This window comes from Ornithodoros turicata, chromosome 1, assembly GCF_037126465.1.
Source record: "Ornithodoros turicata isolate Travis chromosome 1, ASM3712646v1, whole genome shotgun sequence".
NCBI lineage: Eukaryota > Metazoa > Arthropoda > Arachnida > Ixodida > Argasidae > Ornithodoros > Ornithodoros turicata.
In genome coordinates, this window is record NC_088201.1 from 185850200 (window position 1) to 185875984 (window position 25785).

The 25785-nt window shown below is 46.2% G+C and overlaps 1 protein-coding gene across 1 annotated transcript in view; it reads right to left on the reverse strand.

Moving 5' to 3' along the window:
• Positions 1-25785, reverse strand: part of LOC135374067 (uncharacterized) — a 249900-nt gene that overhangs the window by 103443 nt on the left and 120672 nt on the right. The window contains exons 14-16 of the mRNA XM_064607070.1: positions 22722-22842; positions 20393-20526; positions 7910-8003 (exon numbers count right to left, since the gene is read on the reverse strand). Of these exons, the coding sequence (XP_064463140.1) occupies positions 7910-8003; positions 20393-20526; positions 22722-22842 (349 nt within the window). The remainder of the gene's footprint in view (positions 1-7909; positions 8004-20392; positions 20527-22721; positions 22843-25785) is intronic.

Here is a 25785-nt window from a genome sequence, read left to right on the forward strand (position 1 = left end):
AGATATATCAGCACCCTCCAGGGAGTCATAAATGCGTTTCATTAATTCCGGAGCATCTGACTCGTGCCCAGACCAGCTGTGTGTCGGAGGCAACCTGTGTCCATAAAAAAATAGATAGAAATAGAGTGGAGAGAAACAATTTATTCGAAAATCCACGATGCCGCGGCGAAGAAACCGCTCCAGAACACCCGAGTGACCAGCGACCACCATGTTGCTTGTTGACGGGCGGTAGTTGCAGAGATCGACGACAGCTGGCCACCTAGTTGCAAGGCATCACACCAGAGGGTGCCACCATCATAGCTCTATGGGAGAAAAACAGAGAACAAGATACTAGCGGCAGGTAAAATTGCAACACTGCTCAACAAGTCTAGGCATGCCAGAGCGCGTGAAAAAGGCTTAGGGGCGACCGGTTAGGCCTAACCTCAGCGTCACCGCACAACGCTACGAAATTCAACAGGTAACACAAGACGACAACCACAAAATGCTAGGCTCACAACGCTAAATGTGCATCAACAGGCTTGGTACACTACGGGTCACTGCTAAACAACTCTAAACGTGCGCGTACGGGGAATAAGGCCTATCCGTTACGGCAAACATGCGAGAAAAGGCTTAACACGAGCGCGGTAACATCGGGCACGGCAAATCACTCATCTTTGCCCCCGCGGCGACGGTGCGTCCGATCCCGAGGAGTCAAGGATCAACTGACGCAACACAGGGACGGCGGAGCGACCGACCGCACATCTTCACTCCACGAGAGCCAGCGCGCCAGTGAGTGGAGCGCCTCGCTGCGGCCGCTACGCATGCGCGCGCTCCTAGCGCCCTCTGCGTCGCCAGCATCCAGTGATGATCTCGTCGCGGGCCGTTCCCAGTTTCGGTTTCGCTCTCTTCTCCTTCCACTGCGCGCACGCGCGCTCCAAGCTGCAACGGGTGGCTTCTCCATTTCAGTTTCGTTGCGCGTTTCTTTGCGCGTGTTTATTTGTATAAAGGCAGTGCTCACTATGCTCACGTCATCATACTGACCGATACGTGGAATGTGGTTTATTCTCCTGCATTTCTCGCCGACGAGGAAAGACAAAAAACGAAGAACTTCGCAAATTTATTCGCGGTATCGTGGCGGAAGCCTTTCAAGTGCACCGCCTGGAATGGTTGCAAGCACGTCAAGAAATGTGTCAGAACAAGATGAAGACGGTCAACCGCATCTTAGCGGCAGCCTGGATAATCGGTATTAGGAACGCAGTTCTGATCTAGAGGACGACGACGTCTAAATAAAAGCGGTGCTACGAGTCTCAGTCTCTTCTTTTTCTTCGTGCAACGTGTACGCACGCACACAATATGTCTTCCCCCGAACCTTTTCGTTCCCGCCACCGTTTTCACTGTATCTTAAGCGGCCTCTCCATGTGCGGTAAATCTACGTTCATTGCGAACGTGCTGAACGGCGTCGTGGACAAGCCTCCGTCACAAATATTCTACGTGCAAAAATATGCTTTGCAAGGCATGCAGGACGAATTTGGGGACTCTGTCAAATTTGCCAAGGAGCTACCACGAGAGTGGGACACGTCGCGCGCTACACTCATCGTCGTCGACGATCACATGACCGACGCTGATTCCTTGAAGGAGGTGACCGATCTTTTCATTCGGGGTTCACACCATGCCAACGCGTCGATGTTCTTACTTGTTCAAAACATCTTTTTTAACAGTAGCCATTTTAGAACTATATATCCTACAACGCCAGTTACGTCGTCCTGTGGCGCACCGTGCGCAGCGTCCACCAGATGTAACGTTTCGGGTAACAGCTATTTGTCAGAAAAAGATTGGAGCATTTTCTCGACGCATATAAACAAGCAATGTCGTTGCGCCACGCTTATTTATTCGTTGATCTTCACAACTATACGCACGAGGATCAGAGGTTGTGTAGCAATATCTTTCTGGGAGAACGTCAATATACCGACGCTCTGAAATGAATCTCCGCACTCACCTCACTTTGCTCAAAGTGCTCTCTACTCTACACACTCCGCGCCGTCGCGACGTCTTGAGACATTCTTCTTCGTCCATGGAACATCTCTCCGAAATTTGTCTCAATGTATTGAACGGAAAGGTAGTACTGGCTCCAGACACGTTCGCGCGTTTGGAGAAGCACGAACGCTTCTTACGTCGGCTCGCCTACAAAAAGATTCACAAGAATCTGCAACGTTTGAAACGCTACCTGTCTCAGCAGCGAGGGCAGGGAGTTCTTTCGTCACTGGTTCCTTTCCTGCTTTCCGCCGTGTTGAACCATTTCGCCAATGGCCAACAGAACTGCAGTAACGGCCTCCATCGGAAACATTCTTTCCTCGAAGGAGAGTGACGACGTCAAAGTGAAAGCCATACTACAGGCACTGTATCGCATTCTCAAGCAGTACGGATTCGATCCCTACGACAGTAAAAGCAAGGCGTGCCACTCTACAAATGACTGACTATCCGCTCCTCTCTCCAGAGGTGGACGAAGAGGAAGCGGAAAGGGTCGTCTCAGAATTAAAAAGGTTATTTCCTGGGATCGCGAAGGCTGTGTCTCTGTGTCGGGCAAGCCCATCAGGCACTCCTTCGTTTAGGAACTCAATTATTTGTTGCAACCTAAGACTGGAAAGAAACCTTCCTGGTTCCCCAAAGTCTAGAAACTATTGCGCCTGATTTCTCTGCCCAAATCTCGCGAGCCTCAGCAGCAGCAGCAGCAAGCCTCCATTGCGTGGACGACTTATGGAGGGATATGAGAAACCAGAGGGTGGTTTGGGGGGGAGTGGACAGCTATAGAAAAGTGCATCACATGAGCAAAAACAAGGCTCTCGCCATTCTCAGAAAGCTGGATGCCTACACGCTAATATATACACGCTAAGTTTAATAGGAGACGCATCATCGCGCCATGATCAACGAAGTGTGGCAAATGGATCTCGCCGACTTTTCAAAATACAAGAGGTTCAACGGTGGCTACCGCTACATTCTCGTGGCGATCGATTCCTTCTCCTGCTTTCTGGGCACCCTCCCGCTCAAGACGAAACGCCCCGCCGAAATGAAAAGGGCCATGATAAGACTTTTTCGGGGAGGTAACGCACCAACACGCATCTTTTGCAACAGAGGAGGGGAATTCTACAACAAGATCGTCAAGGAATACCTAGCATGAAAGAAGGTCCACATGTATTCCACCTTCTCTCCTGTAATCAAGGCATCGCAGACACACTTTACACAACAGAATATTCCACTATTTTAAGGCAAACAGAAAATATCACTTCGTTTCCGTGCTTCCCAAGGTCATGCGCGACTACAACAACACCAGACACAGGACGTTGGGCATCAGCCCGTCCGAAGTCACGCCCGAAAACGAATTGGAGCTATTCAATAAGATAAGTAGGAAGCCCGTCGTACCCTCCGTGAAAAAGAAGCTCAAATTAGGGGGTAAACTGAGGGTCCTACTACACACCTCACACATGTTTTCAACACAGAAAATGTTTTCAAAAGAGCTCGGAAGGGAGTTGGTCGCCTCAGATTTTCACAGTCTCCTGCCTGAGAGACACCTCCCTTCTCGTCGTGCATCTGGAAGATTACCGGGGTAAGGAGGTGGACGGTTTTTTATACCTGGAGGAGGTACTCGTCGTTACCCGAGACGCAATGAGCCTTGGCCAGTAAGTGCTGAGGAAGAAGAAAGTGAACGGTCAGAGCTTCTCCTTGGTTCACTGGTTCAGCTACGACAGAGAATAGGACAGTTGGGTTCCGAGCAGCAACGTGGTCAAGATTGGGAAATGACGTCAGACATCTACGTCCACCTCCTCTTGAACGCCAGCATGGATAAGTATCCGTCGAATAAACTCAACGCCTTCACGGTAGCTTTCGACAGCCCACTTCAGCTCTCGAATGGCTATAAAGTCGGTCTGATGGATCTCAGCATAAGCAACGATTTTTTAAATATCAGATACGAAAAGCAAGATTCGAAAATCGCGAAACAAAATTTCGCGTCACCTCGAATCTAGAGACAGATTTTGGAAAAGCTTTTCGGAATGTAACGTTTCTTTCACGTACAATAAATCGCGATACGACTTCGCCTTACCTGTAGACCCTCGAATTGGAACCTCGGGCTCCCTCAGGCGCTCGACGCTTCGCTGGCATCACGCTGCACCAGTCGCTTTCGGCGGTGTCACTTTCAATTCGCAAACCATGTCCCTACGTAACACACTCAACAAGTATTTCCAGATGCACAAGCAGGACGCCTCGCTAGAATTCGCGGATAACGTCTACTCTCTGAAAACGCCGAAGGGGTTGCATGTACGGGAACCCTTTGTCAGGCTGCTACAGCTCACACCTGTCGAGGGACATGGAGAAACTCTACGCGTCTCTCTCCCTGTAGCGTGCCAATTTTCTTTCACGATCAAGACGAAAATTCCTCGATCTTTGCAAGTACAGCTCGAAGCAGTGGGTCGATCCTTCGAGGTGGAACGAGATCGATTTTCTCAACATTCCTCACGATTCGGAAGTGGGCTACGTCTATGTGGTAGACTTGTCATATCCCGAAGAACTGCACGCACTCACCAGGGATTTTCCCCCAGCACGCGAACACAGGTGCGTGGACGAGAACAAACTGTCCCCCTACCAGCAGCATTTGAAAGACGCGTTGGTGCTAAACGCCCCTCCCATAAAGAAACTCTTGCTGACGTGCTGCGACAAGGAACACTATGTCGTTCATTATACATTGCTCTCACTGTACATGAGGCTGGGCGTGAAAATAAAACGTGTTCACAGCATCCTATCGTTCCGCCAAGACAACCTTTTTGCGAACCTTCGTGCAGAGAAATGTCTCGAGGAATGCAGCGACCACAAAATTCGAGGACTTCTGTACAAAACCATGTCGAACAGTACATTTGGTACGTCGATACAAAATGTGAGACGCATGAAAAGGTACGGTATAGCCTACGACAAACAAAGCGCATTCCGAAAAGCTAGCTCCGTCGACAGTCAGCATTTTCCCATTCTGAGTGACAAGTGCATCTTGTACGATATGAAACAGCGTCGCATCAAATGGACGCACTCCCTTTACGTGGGCTTTGCAATTTTAGAGATATCCAAAGTCCGAATGTACAGCTTCATCTACGAGTCGCTCTTTTCTCGCTTGACGTGTCCAGTGCAATTGATCTATAGCGATACGGACAGCATAATTTTTCCTCTCACGTGTGAAAGCCTGGAAGAGCAGCTGATGAAGATTGAGAATGAGTTAGATCTGTCTTCCTATCCGGCGGACCACCCGTTTTTCAACGACCAGCACGCGAACCAGTTGGGATACTTCAAAGACGAGATGGGAGGTGGTGCCATTGAGGAAGTCGTAGCCATCCGAGCTAAAATGTACAGCATTCTCTTGGGTGGGACACACAAACAGATCGCGAGAGCGAAAGGAGTTCAGAAAGACGTGGTGAGGAAACACTTATTGCACGAAGTGTACCAAGATTTTCTGTTCAATGAAAAGACAGTCACTCAGAAGCAGTGCACCATTCAGAGCATAAAGCAAACAATGTACACCATTTCGAGACTCAAAAAGAGCTTGGTCCCCTATGACGACAAGCACTATATTTTGGATGCCGTACACTCCTTCCCTTATGGAAGCTGAGAATACGGTAAGCTTTCCTGGTGTTTTGATGCGTATCGCATTACAATAGTACTCCCTCTTTGTACAGCATCAGAAAACCCGGAAGAGAGCCAGAGAGGCATCGTCGTCAGGGATTGAGTGACCGTGGAACAAACAGCAAGTCCTTCGTGCACGTGCATATAATCGAGAAAAAAAGTTCTAGTCGAGACATGCTCTCTCTCTCGCAGACAGGAGAAGCACGGGTCATTGTGGCAGTGTGGTAGCGGAATGGGTGTATGAAAAGAATGACCATTCCACCATCGTGCTGGTGCCGTGACCCGCACAATGACAACGCTGCGATGAAGATTTCCCACACCATTTCTGTTCAGGCAAGTCAGGGAGGGTGTAGACATCTATCGACCAACTCAAGATACGTCTTTGTATGTATTCAATAAAGATGTGTTCGTGAAAAAACACAGAGTCTAATCAAAGTTATTCAGACTCTTTAATGCGTTGCATTTCGATAACCAAACGGTATTTCAATAAATCAGTGACAAAGTACAAGGTAGACTGCTTGCAAATGTCGCTGCTTCCGCAGGGCATACTTAATATGAGCAATGGCACGAGCGAGAAGGTCCACGATGTCTGCAGAGATGTAGTTGAATTCAGCGTTGGTCGAGCTCACAAATTCGCTCATCAGTCCCAGGGGTCCTTCCGACACCCTTATACAGACGTACTTGTAACAGGCGTAGATCCAACGCACCGTCTTCTGCAGCGGCCCGGGAGAGATCTCTCCTATATTGCCAAAGCCTACCATGTCTATCACGTAGCGAAAAGCAGTGATGACGACCTCGTTGCCAGGACTCTCCTTGCTGAAACATTCATTCTCCACTTCTTCCCACGAAGCGTGGGTACGGGGACAATATTATAAGCGTGGTAGCTGAACATTTTCACGCAGTGCGTGCGGCCTTTATAAAGGGTTTTCAAATAAACACATGCAAAGAAACAAGTGCAAAACCGAAACAGAGAAGCAACCCGTTGCCGCTAGGAGCGCGCGTGCACGCAGTGGAAGGTGAAACCGAAGCGGGGAGCGCCTGCGATGAGATGACCGCTGGATGCTGGTGGCGCAGAGCACGCTAGGAGCGCGCATGCGTAGCGGCCGCGGGGCCACTCACTTGCGCTGTCTCGGGAGGCTCTTGGCTGGCTCTCGTGGAGTGAGGATGTGCAGACAGTCACTCCGTCGTCTCCGCATTGCGTCAGTTGATCTTTGACTGTCGTCGGGATTAGACGCACCATCGCCGTGGGGAAAAAGGTGAATGATTTGCCATGCCCGATGTTACCGCGCTCGTGTTAAGCCTTTTCTCGCATGTTTGCCGTAACGGATAGGCCTTCTTCCCCGTGCAGTGATCCGTAGCGTACCAAGCCTGTTGACGCACGTTTAGTGTTGTGAGCCTATCATTTTGTGCTTGTTGTCTTGTGTTAGCTGCTGAATTTCGTAGCGTTGTGTGGTGACGCTGAGGTTACGCCTAACCGGTCGCCCCTAAGTCTTTTCCTCGATGTGTACTCTTTTCTCCGTGCTGTTTAGCAGTAGCGGTTAGGCCTTTTCCATGCGCTCTGGCATGCCTTGACTTGTGAGCAGTGCTGCAATTTTACCTGCTGCTAGTATCTTGTTCTCTGTCTTTCTCGCATAGAGCTATGATGGTGGCTCCATCTGGTGCGATGCCTTGCAACTAGGTAGCCAATTGTCGTCGATCTTTGCAACTACCAGCCGTCAACAAGCAACATGGCGGTCGCTGCTCACTCGTGTGTTCCGGAGCGGTTTCTTCGCCACGGTATTGTTGATTTTCCAATAAATTGTTTCTCTCCACTCTATTTCTATCTATTTTTTTTTTCTTTTTTATGGACACAGGTTCCCGCCAACACACAGCTGGTCCGGAATGTGATGACTCCCTGGAGGGTGCTGATTAATGTGGGGGGTCCCAATTAACTCTAATTACTAATTAAATCGTGTTCAGACCAAGTTGTGTGTTGGCGGCAGTCTGTGTCCAGTCATTACTACTACCGCACCTCCCCACCTGGATCCGCCACTGTGGAGCTGCAAGCGTGGGTCCGCACAGCTCAAGTGACAGCCCTGATTTTATTCTCTCACCTTTTCTGAGTCACCCATCCATTCAAACATGAGGAGAGAGGAATGTAGTGCAACTCATGGGAAATAGCTGAGGCAGATTTCCTCTAGCAGTGAGTGGAGAAGCTTGAGGACAGCCTTAATCCACATTTTATATCACAATGTGTTGTGGCCGTTCGAAACGCATATGAAAAATAGCTTACCAACAATGGAGTTTGGATGCAGTTTGATCGTTTTGATAATTGTTGTAGCAGGTACTCCTTGCACTGTCTAATAATCCTTGTGGGCAAACGGTACCTGAAAGCGAAATACATGGTTTTCTTTTTTCGATGTTCTCGGCGCCTGGAAACTGCCCAATCTATGTGGAATGGTTTAACAACAGATGAATAGCAATGCGCAGTCTTAAAAAGTAGCCGAATTAGAAATAACTAGTTTGTTTATCTATTTACTAATTGTGTGGCTCCAAGGGCCTTGTAACACAGAAATGGTACAGCAAACCAACAAGGAAATCAATAGCACGGGAATACAGTAGTACAACAGTGACATATATTAGCAGCACTAATTTGAACGCCACTCAAGGGGTTGGCGGAACTACAGGCACTTCAGCAGAAGAAGCTTGCGTTTGTGGAAGGGGTGAGTGTTCTGTGCTTCCTGTTATGCTGTCTGTCTGTACGAAGAGGGATCACCTTAGCAGTTGACGCAGTGATGTGGCACTCCCCAAGGAGCACACAATATTGGGTCCATGCTGGCTGGTCAACGGCGATACGGGTCAATACGGGACCCGTTTCGCCAAGATTTACCCAATAGTGGCTCAAACTGGGCAATGTGGGCCTCATGTTGCCCAGGTTGAGCCACTATTGGGAAAATCCTGGCAATATGGGCCCCATATTGCCCGTGTAAACCCCATATTCGCTGAAAATGCAGAAAATGGTACGTTTTGGCGTTGCAAAAATGCCCAAGCAGCACGACAAGATTGGACGTTGATGCGTGTCAAATGCCCATTTGAATACGTCGTTACATCCAACAACTTCCCGCAGATCATGGACATTGTTCGAAACAGTAAACATACGTGGCAATCCCATGTAACATTCACTAGAACTCGACAACTCAACTTTCCACTTTCTGGAAGCAGGCGCTATCTCGCTTCGCGATGCCAATGCCAATCGGTCCAACCGACTGAGAGTAAGCATGGCCGTTTCAGCGAAATCACGCGTCGTACAACTACTGCGCATGCGCGACAGTCGGATCGGACGAAGGTTCGTACGGGCTAAAATGTCGCTGGTTCCTCTAATGACACTGTGTTCTGGAGAAAGAACGACGACATCCTTCTAGAGGTGTGTGACCACTGCACAGTATCAGATATTCCTGTGAAAGAGATTGGTATTCATGGCTGTTGGGACAGCCGGTCCCGACACGTTGTTTGTGTCTGATCAAACACAATGTTTAGTAGAAAGGGATGGCTCTTCTGTAAAGTTAGGTTCTTTCAATTTACTGCAAGCAGTATGAGTAGCATAGGCGTATGTTCGTCACCGTTAGGAAAGTGTTTCGCTCCTTTGTACTCTCTGAGTGTGTTGGAGCTTTTTGGTTCATAGACTATTGTGATACCAACGAGGGCTCCTGAGGGACAGTTGGCAGTTCCGTGGGGTTGCCTGCACTAGTTAATCCTGCTCTTCGTTTTTAGGGCGAGAGCCGTACTATTTTTGAAATGTGCTGTGGGCAAGCTTTAGCTCGTTCCATCCTACAGTTCATAATACGATTGCATGTGACCTTCAGCACGACAGGCGTCGCGCCTGTTGTTCGCTTTGGGGCGATGCAGTGTTGTTATAATTGTATGCAACGTGGATCAATGAGACTTGCAGAGATCAAAATGCAAAAATCAGAGAGAAGTAATATTAGTGGTGGATATTAAACCAGATAATGTTTTATTATTACACAGACTCCCCGTTGGGGTTATCACAGAAATATTGGCAATATTGGCGCAAAATGGGTCTGCCAATATGGGCAGCCCATATTGGTACAATATGGAGCCCGGTTGCACTCCCCATATTGGTCCAATATTAGCAACCCTTATTGGACCAATTTTGGCAGTGTTGGCAGCCAATATGGATCCAATCTTGGAGTGCTGCTTGGGTTCACACTCTTTGAAATCATGGCCCTGCTTGGTGCATAGAGCACAGCATGCAGATCCTTGACAAGCATCAGATGGGTGGACGAAGCCATAGCACTGAGGGAACACCGGACGGAGTTTGGCAAATAGGGGCGTAGATCGGTAGAGATATAGCCTACTTTCAGTTTATCTGGAAAAGTGGGCTATTGAAAGTGAGAACGGTGCCTCTATTGGTGACAATCATTACTTTTGCATATTTTAATTTTTCTGACATCGATGACTCAATGATCTTTTAGGTTCTCCAAAATTTCCTCAACATAGATTTCGATGATTTCTGAAAGAGCTGTTACCACGCAAACGATGAAGGGAGGCAGGGATGTTTCTACTCATTAGTTCTAAGGTTTTGAGAATGTGGTTGCTGTCACTCCCTCATGTACATTTGATCAATATGTCCCTGAATGATGTTTGTTAATTTCAGTAATGTCTGACGAAAGATATGCTACCTTCTGGAGAAAACGACGACATCCTTTTAGAGGTGTGTGACCACTGCACAGTATCAGATATTCCTGTGAAAGAGATTGGTATTTATGGCTGTTGGGACAGCCGGTCCCGACACGTTTATTGTGTCTGATCAAAGCATAAGAAGTTTTACCCATTTCAGGTGTACGTAATGAGTCTTCTGATTGGTCACCCACACTTCATAGTCACACAGGGAGAAGCTGCCAGAGTTATGATAACCCCCGACTGAAAAACACCAGAATTATTCTGGTGCTTTGTGGTGTTCCTAGACTCTTGTGGTGTTGGCAATGTGCACAGCAAAACTGTCTGGTGCGATACCAGACGATTCTGGTGATGGTGATGGTTCGTTCTCCTGATGTGCACACTTACTGGCATGCTATTTTTGATGTCCACATCAGAGTGGCCTGCTGTGACACCAGAATGCTTCTGGTGCCCTCTTGTATGCTTGGTGTGTGAACCAGAGTGACACAGTATTTTAATCTAACCATTAGCGCCACAATACCAAACTGACGTGAAGGTCGACGTGGCGTGTCAGACGCCGCATATTAGTGCACTCGTCACACCTGCTCTCTTTACAAGTGCGATGTTGTCTGGTGAGTGCGCTAAATGTGGCATGATCGAGCTCACGAACACGTGATATGGAGCTTCATGCGATTTCTTAGCTGGGCCTGAACTCACGCCGTATCAGAAGATTGTCATCGTGAGTTTCAGGGCCCAGAATGCCAAGCTATGCCAGAAATACAGGCCATAAGGCTGATGGTCCTATTGAAAGAAACAGACTGACCAACCAAACCCCCCATCACTCCATCAAAGAACCCCACAGCCACCGTTCAAGGCGTCTACCCTTCGCCTAACAACCTCTCGGCACGGTCGGATAACACCTTGGGAGTAGGGTGCTAGGGTCCGCGCTGGCGCCACTCACCAAGAATGAGCCAACACTGATGGTCTGCTGACCAGGGCTAAAGTAACATGTATATCTCATTACGCAGTCTATGCCCCTTTTATACCACGTGTAAGGCACAGATCACCGATGAAAAGGCTCCTATGCTAGCTGATGGTGTAGTAGGGACTTCTGTGTTATGTCTATAGTTTCAGTATTTTATGAACCTTGACTTACAGGACGTCTTGTACCACATAACATTTTATAGAGACAGCATCATCAACAACAGCAACAGATTTAGTTAATAAATTAAGACGCCAATAGCAGCATCTTAATGAGAATGGTGAGTCACTTATGGCAGCACGTTATACGTACGACATCAACAAATTTAGGCAACATCTCTCGCAAGATAGCCTCACCAGTGAAGGCGGCGCCACAATTGGCGAAGCCGCAGTACACCATATCACTATCCGTTACCCAACCTATGCTATAGGAACCCTTTCTTGAGATATTGGCCCAATGGCCAAATCAATCAAATGCTTTATTGATCGCAGGCCAATAGTACTACGAGCGGTAGTGCTGCAGGGAACGTGTTTGGTAGAGACTTTCCCACATATTTTTTACGTGTGGCGTAATGTGCACACACTTTTTCACTGCGGTTCACACCCATGCTTGGTGACTGTGCCAACATATTTGACGTGAAACAGCCTTCGAATCAGACCGACACAGGAACACGTCTATATAGTCTCGTCTTTGTAAGTCCGGAATTCCGTGACACCGGAGTCGGTGTCGTTCAATTGGATATATGGTCAACTCGGTCACACGACCGTGAGATCACGTCGGAGTAGTACCGGTCTCTTTGTGTAGTGCTTGTGGAGATCAATCACCTTAAGTGACAATGAACTTTGGACGATAGGGACAAGTGGACCTTAGACGATATTTCTTTGCGAAATACTTAAAATAAGTGTGCAAAAAGTTAAACAATTCAAAACATCAGCCGCAGCCCGAAGAGCGAGCGTCAAATAGAGATGCTGCGTATCATTCGAAAGAGAAGCCCAGGTGCTCTACATCGTATTGAAATGTCCAGCGCCGAGGAAGCGAGACCGTTTCTGGTGCGTCTCAAAGTTGAGGGGACGTGCGCGGAACACGACGCCGCATCCAGCTGTATGGATGAACACCTATATATTGACATTCACTTTCGCTTTCACGTTATTTCAAGTTAAACCAACAGCGCCGTGCACCCTGACACCGTCCCCACCCAATTTATTGCCTCTTCTTCCCAATGCGGAGTTGTGTCGAGACGTAAAGTAAAAAAGTATTATCAACTTCCTGCTTGTAGTCATTGTTGCTATCAAAGGTCGTTTTTGTTAAATTTTCTTGCGAGCTAGATTAGGAAGTCAACCGTCGGAAATAATGGTGTTTCAACACCATTGTTCACATACCACTGCGGTATAAATTCTAGTCTTCCACAGGCATCAAAGCCATTGCACAACTTATAGCACAGGCGATTTACACCCTGAGATGTATAAATATTTCTAACGACGTTGACATGTGCATCAAATGCCAGCACAGCCTGTAAATTTCTATACCGCTGAACACACATACCCAATAACAAATGTACCAGTCAAAATGTACATTGTATACCGTATTCAAAATGTATACTCATGTAGAGCATACCAGATAAGGAGTGCCAAGACGATGTACCTACCTTATCTGAGTACTTGATGCATACATATACCAGCTGTAAACCCTATGATCTGTTAGTTATAAGTGCTGTACCTTTGAAGTGGCATACCCTACAGGCATAGTACCTTCTATGAGGTACCTTACAAGGCTCCGTACATGGGTAAAAAATTCAGCTAACCGGTAAAGACGTATGAAGGGAAAGCCTCAGGACTAGAGCCACTGATCTCCCGAACAGTTCTGTTCGAAATATTCGCGGCTCTCGTCCTGAGGCTGTTCCCTTCTTAGAAGATCTCCTATACTGCATAAGCTACGGTAAATTTTTAAAATTTACCTCTGAACGGGGGATTGTGAGGCGTACGAGGTTTGCAATGTACGATAATATTTTTGGACTACAATCGACATTTATTTAGGGGTCTCCAAACTAAATTTCTGCGCCGCGAAAACTGTACCGCAACATAATAAGAAAACACAATTGTGTCCAGAAACTGTTGATGTAAATGTATACAAGTTTTTCTTTTTATTCGACACAGGTATTTCATAAGAAAGCTGTGAGAGCAGCGCTGATGCCATCTTTGGCAGGTATGTTATTCGGCCAGGTGTACTGCGTGCAACACAATGTATGCAACTACTGCACGAGGAATTGGTAACAATACGTTAATTGACTTATTTGTTAGATACTTACATATTTTTCGCGAAATCTGGCATAGCATTTATCCGAGACAACCATTATTCAACTCCACCGCCCTTATTGAACCCCCTGAGAGATGAACGTACCTTGGAATATTAGTTGTTACATTTTCATGTGCAAAACAGCCCAAAGCAGAATAGCGCAGAAACAGCGACATGTAATCCACGTGAGATAGGCACGTATCTTAAGTGATTGGAATAGCGCTAATTTACTACAGTCCAGCAACGGTAGCGACGGCGCGAGTTGTCTAGGATGCAAAAGACGAGGAAACTCGAAGTGCATACACAACCAACAGGTCAAAAGTAGGAGGAAGTAGACAAACATGTCAATACTCACTCCTCCTGCATCATGGCGGAACGCTGCGAAACAAAGACAATACAACCGATCGTGTTGTCTGTGTCGTCAGCGTTTCCCCCTGCTTATAAGTGGACATGTAGAAGGGATATAAGAGGGTAAATGTAAATGGAGGTAAGCCATTTGAAATGGAAGTATTCGAAGGTTTTTTTAATAGTAAGGATAATGGAAGGTAATTCGGAGTAATTAAAGCAAGAAAGTTGAGTTTAAAGGTTATGAATGTAAGGTACATCTAATTAAGAGAAAGATTAAATGAAATTAAAGATTACCGAAAGTAACCGTGTGTGGCCAGAGCTAATTAAATGTAATAAAAGGTAATTACTGTCAATTAAAGGAAAATTGAGACAAATTAAAGCAAGTAAATGGAATTAAATGAAATTAAATGAAATTCAATATTACCTCACGTAACCTGAGGGTACCTTCGGTAATTAGAGGGTAATCACATGGTAATTGAAAGTAATTGAAAGCGTAGTATAGGATGTCAAGTATACAGGGTGTTTCATTTAACTCAAACCCCACCTTAAAAAAATAACGGCTAATCCCCCTGTCCCCCACTCCTTCCTGCTGTCCCCTCTCCATCTGTCCACATATGTACGCTGTTCATGGCCACAGTTGCTTCGCGGCGCTAACAAGCAATAAAAAAGAAGTGGAAAATGACCCTCCACAACATGTCCTCCCGCACTCTCCACAACCCGCCCTCCACAACATGTCCTCGGGATTTCACGGCAAACTTGAGTGATCTTCGCCTTGAAGGCATCAGGTTTTGTCGTGTCCTCGACGTACACGCGGTCCTTCACATATCCCCACAAGAAGAAACCAGAGGCGTAATATCCGCGGACCTGGCAGGCCATGGCACTGGTCCGAACCTTCCCACCCACTGGTTAGGAAATGCGTAGTCGGGATAGGCGCTAGCTGGGCTGGAGCTGTATGCGGGAGCGCCATCATGCTGAAGCCACAGTTGGCCATATCGCGCGAGTGGGAGGTTGGTGTAGAACTCTTCCACGGGGCCCTGAAGGACCTCGTTTAGGTATCTGTCCACGGTTAATCTCGCATCAAGGAAGAGGGGTCCAATGAGGGTCCCGTCGCAGATGCCGTACCAGACGTTGAGGGACCATTTGTATTGATGATGGGACTTGCGAAGCCAATGGGGATTGGTGGTACTCCAATAATGAGCGTTGTGCAGGTTCACCTACGCGTCCCGAGAGAAGTTTGCCTCGTCCGTCCAGGTGACGTTACTCAAAAATTACGGTTTCTGACCGACAGTGCGCAAAAGCCAGTTGGCATAGTGCAACCGGTTTTCGAAGTCAACTGTTGATGCAGTTGAACGTGGTAAGGATGGAGGCAGGCCTCTTGCGACCGTCCACACCGTCGACAACGGAACGCCACTCTGACTGCTGGCCTCGCGGATGCTGGCTAGAGGGTGTGCCTCAAAGAACGCCAGGGTGTTCGTTCGAACGTCGTCTGAAGGTGTCGATGACCTACGACTCTTTCGGGAAAACTTGCCAAATTCTTTTAGCGTCTCGTACTGACGAACAATCGTCGCAGGGCTTGGTCTCCTGCCGAGATGCCACATCTGAAAAATCTTCACTGCGTTTTTCTTAGTGCTCTGTGCAGCACCTAGGGCAAGCTCCATGTCAGCTTTTTCTTCGTTGGCATAGGGCATTATTTGACCCGCAGAGCACCCAACAAGGAGTGCGTGTACGGAGACGAAAGTGAACGAAGAATCAAGGTGTTCCGGTTGAAAGATAACATTTCTTGTCCCGCACTTTCAGTTGCATCACGGCGAAAGAAGAAAAAAACACGAGGGAATCAAACAAACATTAAAAGACAAAGCGCCGCGTTGTCATCGTCACTGCGCCCTTTGATCGTCTAGCAGATACGGCACCATACAAGGATGATAGATAAGAGTGTAGGTGGAAAGGATCGCATATCTCCTTTTTCGTCAAGTGGACGTGGGAGGGCGCTGTGATCGAGCGCTCTTTTGGCGTGACGGAAACATGCTCCATCCAAGTTTCGGAAGTCCGGGTACATTTCTGCAGACCCGGGGAAAAACCAGTCGTTAGAGCTAGAGTGTTGCAAGCAGTTAAATGAAACACCCTGTAGACTGGAGGTGGAGAACTGGAAGTGGGGTTGAGGCCAGAAGTGGACAATCAGAAGTCGGGTTTAGACCGGAAGTCGGTACGCGGAAGTCCAGTATAGACCGGAAAAGGCGCCTAATGCTAACGCGTTTCTCTCGCATTTGCAGCTGAATCGCCACTGATTTTTTGGGAGGAGAACTTTCAGACGAATGTTGACACAGTTGCCCCCTGAAGTCAGACCATGAGGCACACCAACCCCCACTCCTTCCGGCTGTCCTCTCCATCTGTCTACGTATGTAATTCGCTCACTCCTAACGCTAACACGCAATCGCGAAGAGAAACATATCAGGGAGCGTTGGACATCGGACGCGCTCTTTGTAAAAGCAAGCGGGAAGCTGTCATGGTCAAGAACAACAACGTGATACCCGCCACTACAAAGGAGTCAGGGGATTGGCTCATCATAATTCGTAATAATCATAAGCCCTTCCGATCTGCTAAATGACGAGTTTTAGTACATTGGACGAACTCTGCCAAAAAGATACGCCCAAGAAGTAACATTCCCCATTTCTGCCTTGGACTCTACTGCCTTTTCACAGAACGCATGCCGGTGGAGGAGGGGTACACGTGCTAGTGAGGGAGGGAGGTATTCTGAAATATGGTCTCAGTGCGTTCTCAGTCGAGGGATTTCAGAATGCACTGTGTCATCCTTTTAGAACGGTGTGAGATTTTCCATCACCAGAACCTTAAGGGAACTGCATCGGGTTCCAGGAAACCGTGCTAGAAAATACACGAGTCCTCCACGAAATTATGTGCTTGCTATGAAATAGATTTGTATTTCCGCGACTAGCGCAGCTGATGGAAGGAAGTTTTCTGTTGCGAGTCAAGTGTGAAGGACCAAAAGTTTAAACAGTAATTTTCATTTACGGAGATTATTCTGTTGCTCGGAGATATGGTTTACTGAGATATGCGATTTTTGAAAAACGGGAGCTCCAAACTACTTTGCGTTTTATAGCTTAGAGGGTGTCGCCACAGATACGAGCATTTACATGTTGTTCAATGATGTGTCCAGACCCCCGCAACCCCCTACCAACCCACAAAAGTCTAGAAGCCACACCCCCTTCCTAAAATTTTGTGAGGTTACCCAGTATCTCTTCAAAGAGCATAAAAATACATGGGAGCAGTGACGTCACACCCCCTGCGGAGCCCAATACACCCCCATGCACAAAATTCTGGGTAAACCACTGATGATGTTACGTCACTTCTCCAGAAATGACTCCAGGCACTGTACTAAAGCCAGCGTGCTATTGATCCAAAAGGTGTTTCGTGTCATATCAACATCCGCAAGAAGACAAATGCAGGAGCTTCCTGGTTGATCGGTAGTGTAGTATTGCAAAGCGATCTCTCTGTTGGTGTGGCGAAAGGCATGGTGTCCAGGGCAGCGTCCATGGCTGACCTCACAAGCTAATGTGCCAATACTTGCCCTAAAGCGTCTAAGGAAAACAAAACGAAAAGAAAGAAAGAAAGAACATGACAAGTATTTGTTCTAGTCTTACAGTGAATAATTCTTGTAATTTCATGTTTTTAATTCTATCTTATATGACTGCTCTGCTGCAGCAAGAGAGGCGGGTCAATATGCTTGTTACCTGTTAGGATCTCGTTTTATGCAGTAACGCTTTTTGTTAAGAAACCTGTTTAAATGACCAAGTGCTTGTTTAATACGCACATGTTGGCCGATGTTGTTCTCTTCACTACAACTTTTATTGTATGCGTTGGTGTTTAGAAAAATGCTGTTCAGCGAATTGAGGCTCTGACGATGGCAACATATGCCTGAGCTTAGGTTAAAGATAAATGGACAGAACACAAAATAAGCTGTACAGCATAGGGCTGGTTTTGGTAGCAAGCAAGATATAAAAGTGCCTATTTAGCGGACAAGTTTGAACGCTACGTTTCTAAGTGTGAATGACTCCGCGATAAAATATAATATCCGCATTTTGGAATCTTCATGATGAGCCAAGATGGCGACATGTGGTTGCGCTTCCGTTTCCCAACATCGACTGCATTACTCGCAGTTATAGGTTGCCATATGGACAAACGCCTGGTATGCCACAACTGTCCCATGCGTATGCTGCCCACTAATGAATAAGATAAATAAATAAATAAATGAATAACAGCAAAATGAGCGCACACGAAGAACATGCATTGTTCAGATGTGTCCTGTTTGCTCCCAGCCTCGTTTTTGTCTTCTTCTTTTCTTTTTCTGCGTGTAACGCACAAGCTCACGCGGTGGGCAATGTCACGACTACCACTATGGGGAATGTGCGTCCTGGGCCGACTTCGACGGGGACGCTGCTGACATATACAGGTTGACCCACCGAAAAAGGGCCAGGGGCTAAAAAAAGACGGAGTGCTGCACACAAATGGAACCAATTGTACGTGCTTAGCAGTTGTGTGGTCTATCCAAAAATATTTTTTCATCGCCCCTTGTTAATTAATTTGCAGTAATTAATTTTCTAACTTTTCAATTATAAAAGCTACGAAGTCTCAATGAGAATGTCTGATCTCTTGGGTCGCCTGATACCAAAGCCGTTTTCAGAACAAAAATTCGTTCGATAGATCGTTCACAAAAAATTCGTGAAGGAACACCATTTCTTTATTTTGTTCATTGCGCATCCTCGAAGACGCGTATTTCCTTCATTCCCAATGTGAGAAAGTGAAAGAGCACAGTGCCGCTTCATGCGTCGAAGATGAGTTTTAACTTGCGGAAAAAAAAAAAAAAATATATGGGGTGACTCTATCGCAACTGCCATTATCTTGGGTTGCTATTTCTGTTTTCTTTTAATCTTTTTCCAGGACGCAAGAGGCGATAGTGTGCTCTTTCGTCGTCTCGTTTTTGGGGTGAAGGAAAGACGCGCCTCTAGAGATGCGCAACGAACAAAATAAAGAAAAAAAATGGATGTTCATTGACGAATTTTTTGTGAACGATCTATCGAACGGATTTTTGTTCTGAAACTGGCTTTGGTATCAGGCGACCGAAGAGATCAGATGTTCCCATTGAGACAACTTCGTAGCTTTTATAATTGAAAAGTTAGAAAATTAATTACCGCTAATTAATTAACAAGGGGCGACGAAAAAAATATTTTTGGATAGACCACACAACTGCTAAGCACGTACAATTGGTTCCATTTGTGTCCAGCACTCCGTCTTTTTTTTTAGCCCCTGGCTCTTTTTCGGTGGGACACCCTGTATATGACAGCGTCTGAGGGACGACGAGAAAAGAAAACAGACGAGAAAAAACACGAAAAATTGAGACGGCACAGCTGACATCGGGATTCGAACCCGAGTACCTCCCTGTCTGACATCACATGGCCACCATACCCAAAGTTGACCAATCGCCGCCGACAAAAACGGCATCGGCGTAGTGCGTACGTAGGTACATGCGTAGTCCTGGTTTTGGTTCACTCGCATAGCAAAGGTTTGTCAATTTATATATCAAGGTACGTTAGCTTCTTGGCTGTTTCATAAGGACGATGGATTTCAGTAATGGATGTTTCCCAGAAAACATGCAATGACTTCGTTGATTAATGAAGTTAACACATTTTCCGTCCAGTACTTGCATACACAGCCCTACGGGTATCCGCCTGACCGCATAAGTCGCTGCGAAGATGACATCAGTGCTGCTCCCACCGCTTTTTTAATAAAATATGTATCCAATAAAAAGCACCTTGTACATATCAAACAATTCTACCGTTAGGAGGAAATAAAAAAAAATACTATGCAGTAAGTTCTAGAAAATACACCGTTTGGTTGCAACTGTCACAAGTGTGGAGCCGTTGCTTTTCTGCGTTTTCTCTCATGTGCCTTATTGGGTTTTACACTGACGCATTCAGCTTGTGCAGCATGATCTGACCCAGCAGGGAAGCGTCATCTTCTGTTTGGCCTTCTTGTGTCGCTTCTTCAAACACAAGCTGCACCGCTGATCAGGCCCTGCCGATAAGCGTGTCGTGTCGAAGGAGTAATCTCACTCACAAATTTCATGCCACGCCCTCAATTCCCTGCTCTAACGATACGGTTCTTTGAATTCCGCCGATTGCCATCCGATTGATTCCGTGCCATCATGTAAATAATTGTTCAGATAATGCTGGTAACACTACCAACTTTGTTGTGATCAACATTACTAATTAATGAAATATTTAAAGATATAAAAAATGTAGCAATCCTTAAAACGAGAATGGAAGACAGCAGAGGCTATAACCAGTTAGAACACACTCCTCCTGAGATATGGTGACATTTGCCACCAACGTAATCAGAGCTACTGTTCTCCGAACACATGTACGATGCATTATGCGCCAGCGCCCTTGCTGTGGTTATACTCACACATCGAGTTCGATGCTGCACATTGGTATCTCATTTCACTCTGTATCTTTGCAACATAATTTTGAAGAAGTAGTTCACCACATCCTTTTGGTTTTAATTGGTCTGGAACACAATTCTTCTTGTAGTCCAACATACTGCAAAAGATAGCAGACAAATATCTGTTACATGACCCCGAACCTTCTCGTGGCTAATAAATTCTACTATTACTATTCGCACTAATTATAACCCAGCTCCGGATTGTAAGACAGACAACACGTGACATTGAAGCACAACCCTGCAGGGAGTACAAGACGTGATCACATTGAATTCTTTCCGCAATTTTATTTAGATTCAATGAGAAATCAAACTTCCAATTCATTGAACGCGTACAGGACGACTATTTATCATTGACTGAATTGGACGTTTGCAGTGAAGGTGCCTTCGCGAAACCGGGTTCCGCCGCGTTGTGTTGCGAAGACCGCTACCACGGAATAAGGAACCGAATTAATGAATTGGTTTAATGGGTGCCAATGAGAAAGGCTGATTTGCAATTGATTTAATGAGATCCAGCATTTCATGTATCACAGACTTCGCCAATACAAGGAATGAGAAGTCAGTTGGAAGAATTGTTCTAATGGGTATCAATGAGAAATTCCTTTCAAATTGATTGAACGAGATCAAACATGCTGCTTGGCATGTTGGTAATACAATAAGTGAGACGCCAGTTGTTGAAGGAATGGGCGTAATAGTGACCGACGGTACATGCTCATTCTAAAATTGAGTAATGCTATGATTAGCAAGAACGCTGTATGTCCGTGCAGAAAATGAACTAATTCGAGGAAGTGGTCTTATTCGGACAAATGAAATTCCAGAATACGCATTGTATCGAAAAATATGGCACTTAACGAAATGAAAATTGAATGGAAATGTGAAATTAAAATTTACTCCTAACAAATCAAATAGCCGTTGCCCAATGTCGCGGAGGCTGGCCGCTGGTGCCAAGGCCAAGGAGGGCGCGTTGTAACATGTTTTCAATGCCGCACCACATAGTGGTTCGTCCGCCTTCAAAATTGTTGAAAATTTTTGTGAATATTTATTTAAAAGTACATGTGCCTTGGTAACTTCATATTACTGCTCTTACTTGAAGCTATTGTTTTTGCATTCCGTGCAACATTCAACAGCGCTTAAGAGGAAGCGTTTCTCAAAGTCTCCCTCCCCCCCCCCCCCCCCCCGCCGACGTATTCATCAGTCTGTTACCAAACGTCGAAGCGTGAGAATGTACAATTGTTACAGTTTCTACGTTGTTACCGATGCTTTTAGCATTGCTCGTAGGCGAATATGAGGCTTGAGAGAACACAGCCAGATGTGCGGGAAGATCGCTATGAACGGCGCTGTGTGCAACGGTATGCAATGTGTTTTGTGCATATTTCATACTGACATGCCCTGTAAACGCGCAGTTGTTTGTTGAATATCCCATTCAAGTAGTTGGTTATATTTAAAATAAATAAATACATATAGGATGCATGTATGAGCGTGTGCGATTCCTGCGATGGAAATAAAATGGATGCTGCAAGAGTGCTGATGCGAGCGACTTGGTTTGGATGAAACGTAGACATGGTGTTGAAGGAAGACAGGACGCAACGCAGACAACCGGTTTGTATGCTTCGTGTGCTCCATATTGCGAGTTAATGCACACACTTCCGTCTATACCCGGCGTGTGCCTCACATGGTCGAAGAGTTGCACAGTTGCAAATGTTTTTAAGTCTGGAATAGTTTACGAAGATGCGAGGAGACATTGCACCCAGGATTGTATTGTCCAACCACCTGTAACTGAGCAACTTTAGAAATTGCATTCGTAAGAACAATGAAAATTAAATACAAAGGGAACGCATGCCATACCAGATTCCGCGCATAATGCGCGGCCGCATCAAAAAGCCGCATTCCATGGCGCTTCCCTCCAGCGCTATCCATGTCGCTCTGATCGAGAAAAGCGACTATTCATCCACCCATCCACAACTCATGCGCAGACGCGCGGATTCTTTCCTCTCCGCAGACGCAACCGTTATGTCTCAGGTGGACCAGACAGCTAGGGCTGTTGGTGAAATGGCTCGAAGTATATACACGTTAATCTTTCTCCAAACCAAACCACATAGGGCGTTGTCCTCTCTAGCAGTACATCATAACTCCTTGGAGTACCGCCAGTGTCTTATGAGGAACCGCAGGCAGCGTAAAGTATCATTATCGACAGGACAGGAAATAAAACACCGAAGCCTCTGCCCCGCACGGGGTGCGCAGGAGAAACGTCAGGGGGGGGGGGGGGACCGCCGGATACACGCGACGAAGAGCTTACCAGCACAGTCGTTTTTCATTGCTGGACAGCAGGCCTCTAGAAATGATGCCGTGTTCCTGCACGTATTTCCTCAAGCACACATCTTCCGCATCGGATATTGCTTTCTGATTGCACTCCAAGCCTGAAGAAGAACAGTATGATATATTTGAGTACTCATAATACAAAGCAGAGTCCGCCTCTGATAACTTGCCTAGGGAATATTCCCTGCTCCCAGCTTGACTTGTTACACATAGATATATCAGTTGTAAAAACCGGTGGCGGATAAAAGCGCGTATGTTTTGCTGCCCTCGTTAATTGCCTCCCAGCCTTATCCGCAGCGCAACCAAAACGTTAACAACGACAAATATAACGCAATAAGATCACGTCGCATCACGTAGCGTGCACCAGTCCGCGTCCTGCTAGGGGTCAGAGTTAGGCGGACGGCGCTGGTTTTTGAGGCGGCTTCTCCACGGCTGTGACACATTGCGACATCGCTTGAGTTGTCAAAGGCTAATGTCTAGACTGGCGGGCAGGATGAGCGGACCGTTGACATCGCGCAATATTAACCATGGTTCCAGCAAAAACGGCTCCCGTGGTCGCCTCAGACCAAGAAAACGAAGCTCTGTGCATCTATACCGGTAAACCACCTTTCAGTGATTGGGCTGTTACATTAAGTTACACGCGCGTTTAGTTTTCCTCCGTGTAAAACTTTTTGTTCTTTCATACTTAACTGGTGACACTCGGTGCTGCATTTGCACATGACATCGACAGGGAACAGTCATCCCGTAATAGCGCCAGCCCCTCCCAGACAGCTACAAGCGCAGTTTATAGGACCGCGTTTTAACGCGCTCATTGCTCGTGTGCAGGTTTCGAAGCAGTTTTTTTTTCTCTGGTATGCAAAAGCTCTAAGGCCTGGCATTGTATTGGCAAAACATCATTGATATACAAAGGAGTCTTTTCGGGAAACGAGCTCTTAAAATTCCTGTCCCTATGTCTAAGCGTTTGTCTGTTTCAGCGGATACCTGTAAGAGATAAACGCATCAAAATATGAAAATAAATGATGCCAAATATAGCAATGGGCAACACCTACAACCAGGGAATCACGCGTCGAATTTGGAACAAAATTCCACTAGAGAGCATATTCGTCACTTTCTATATCACAGAGCGTTCGACCTGCGCAACAAAATTTGCGCTTCACCTGCTGGCCTGGATGCATACTAAAGGATATATACTGGAAATTTCGCAAGAATATATTTTAAAACTCGGGAGGTACCGCTTGCAACTACGTTAAAAAGTGAAGCACTCGAATTCAAGGCCGGATTTTCTCGATTTTTTTGCATAAAAACTATTCAGTAGAAACCATTCGTTTACTGTTTTATGACGAACTTCTCAATATTAAAAAAAATCAGGAGGTCAATGGGACCTGCCTGCCTGACCTAATACCTACCTAACGGGAATATCTACCTATTATCTGAATATTTCGGGGAACGAAATTCGAACAAAATTTCGAATCATTCGCAGCAGCAGGCGTTCGTTTTTGACCGCTTGAAATAATGACCTTATCAGATGGTATCTATGCCACGTAATTCAGGTCTCAATGGCAAATTAGAAAGAGAGGCATATTAACACGATAAAAATCAAGGCGCTTGCATGTAGAAGATTGCGAACATGTGAATGAAAGAGTGTCACCAATTCTTCGAGTAACTGTAGAAATGCTTGAATGTCTGCGCTGTTTTTTTTTACAAACCTGGGCGCAGAGAGACTCTGATGCAAAACATACGTGCCTTTTATTGAGATCCCCAGTAATGTGGAAATCACCAGAGCGAGCTTTCATTTTAATGCAGGATATTTTGGTGACTTAACGGATGTGTCCTTAATCTCTTGCCGTCCTAACTGTATGGTGGCGTTGATAACTGTGCGCTTATTTAATTCCGTTGTTTATGAGGCACTGTGCGATATTATGTACACTGCAGCCCACTAGAGTAAGAATGGACGGGCATCATATGGTGGCGTTCTATGGTATGGTATGGTATGGTATGTATGGTAGCGGGAATGGTAGCGTTGATAACTCTGCTCTTATTTTAGTTCTGTTGAGTATAAGTAACTATGAGATATTATGTTCACTGCAGCCCAGATTGGTTTTATCATGGTAACCCCTCTCCCTCAACTTCAATTGAACAAGTCCTTGTATGTTCAAGTGCCTCATCCACTACACTGTCCTTCCGGTTCATCAGAACTTGCTGTCCCTGGTAGAGTACTGTTACATGCTGTAAAACTGCTTGGTCGAATCGGCAAGGGAAAAACATGTCTAGGGAAATTGTTCAGCTTAATGTATGTCGCTGTTGTATCTTATTTGCCACCTGGGCAATGCATTTCGATTCAAGCAGATAAAATGGAACACTGTTATTCTGCATTGCACATGTATTCACCAAGATCACCTGCAAAAACCACACGCGCATGTTTTGACGATGCAGTAGCCTGACCTTTCTGGTTAGAAAGACACCAGCAGGCCTCATATGTGCCAAAAGTATTGGTGCTGGACATGATCTTTGTGTGCCTGGGGTCAATAAAGATGTACTGAATTTGCTTTCCACACAGGTGAGTGAAGTGTGGTGGTTGGAGGAATAGCGTTTACTTGAAATATCGTATGCTGGCTGAAGCGAACAGAAGGATCAGCGCATAACACTGGGGACGTATAATAGACGCGGCGCATAGAGTGGTGGCGTATATAAGCCGTGGCGGTTGACCCCTGTGGAGGATATATGCGGTCCTGAAGTAAGTGTTATAAATTTGCGAAATAACGGCGGTTATTTATCCGCCATCGTGTTTGGAGTGGACAGCGGTGGGGCACAGAAGCTGCTTAACACACTTTTTACTGTTCTCAGATCTAATAATATTTATGCACTTCTGTGTGCTCCCACACCCTGTGTATTGTTTTTTTGTGTTATTTGTCTATTATTGGTATAGTTCTAGATGAAAATGCTTGTAACAGGTTTTCCAGCGCACGTATTGCGCGGACGGCCTCAAACATGCCTTTGCCAGTCGCCTATTATGCTCGAACGTGATGAAAAATAATTGTTACGTA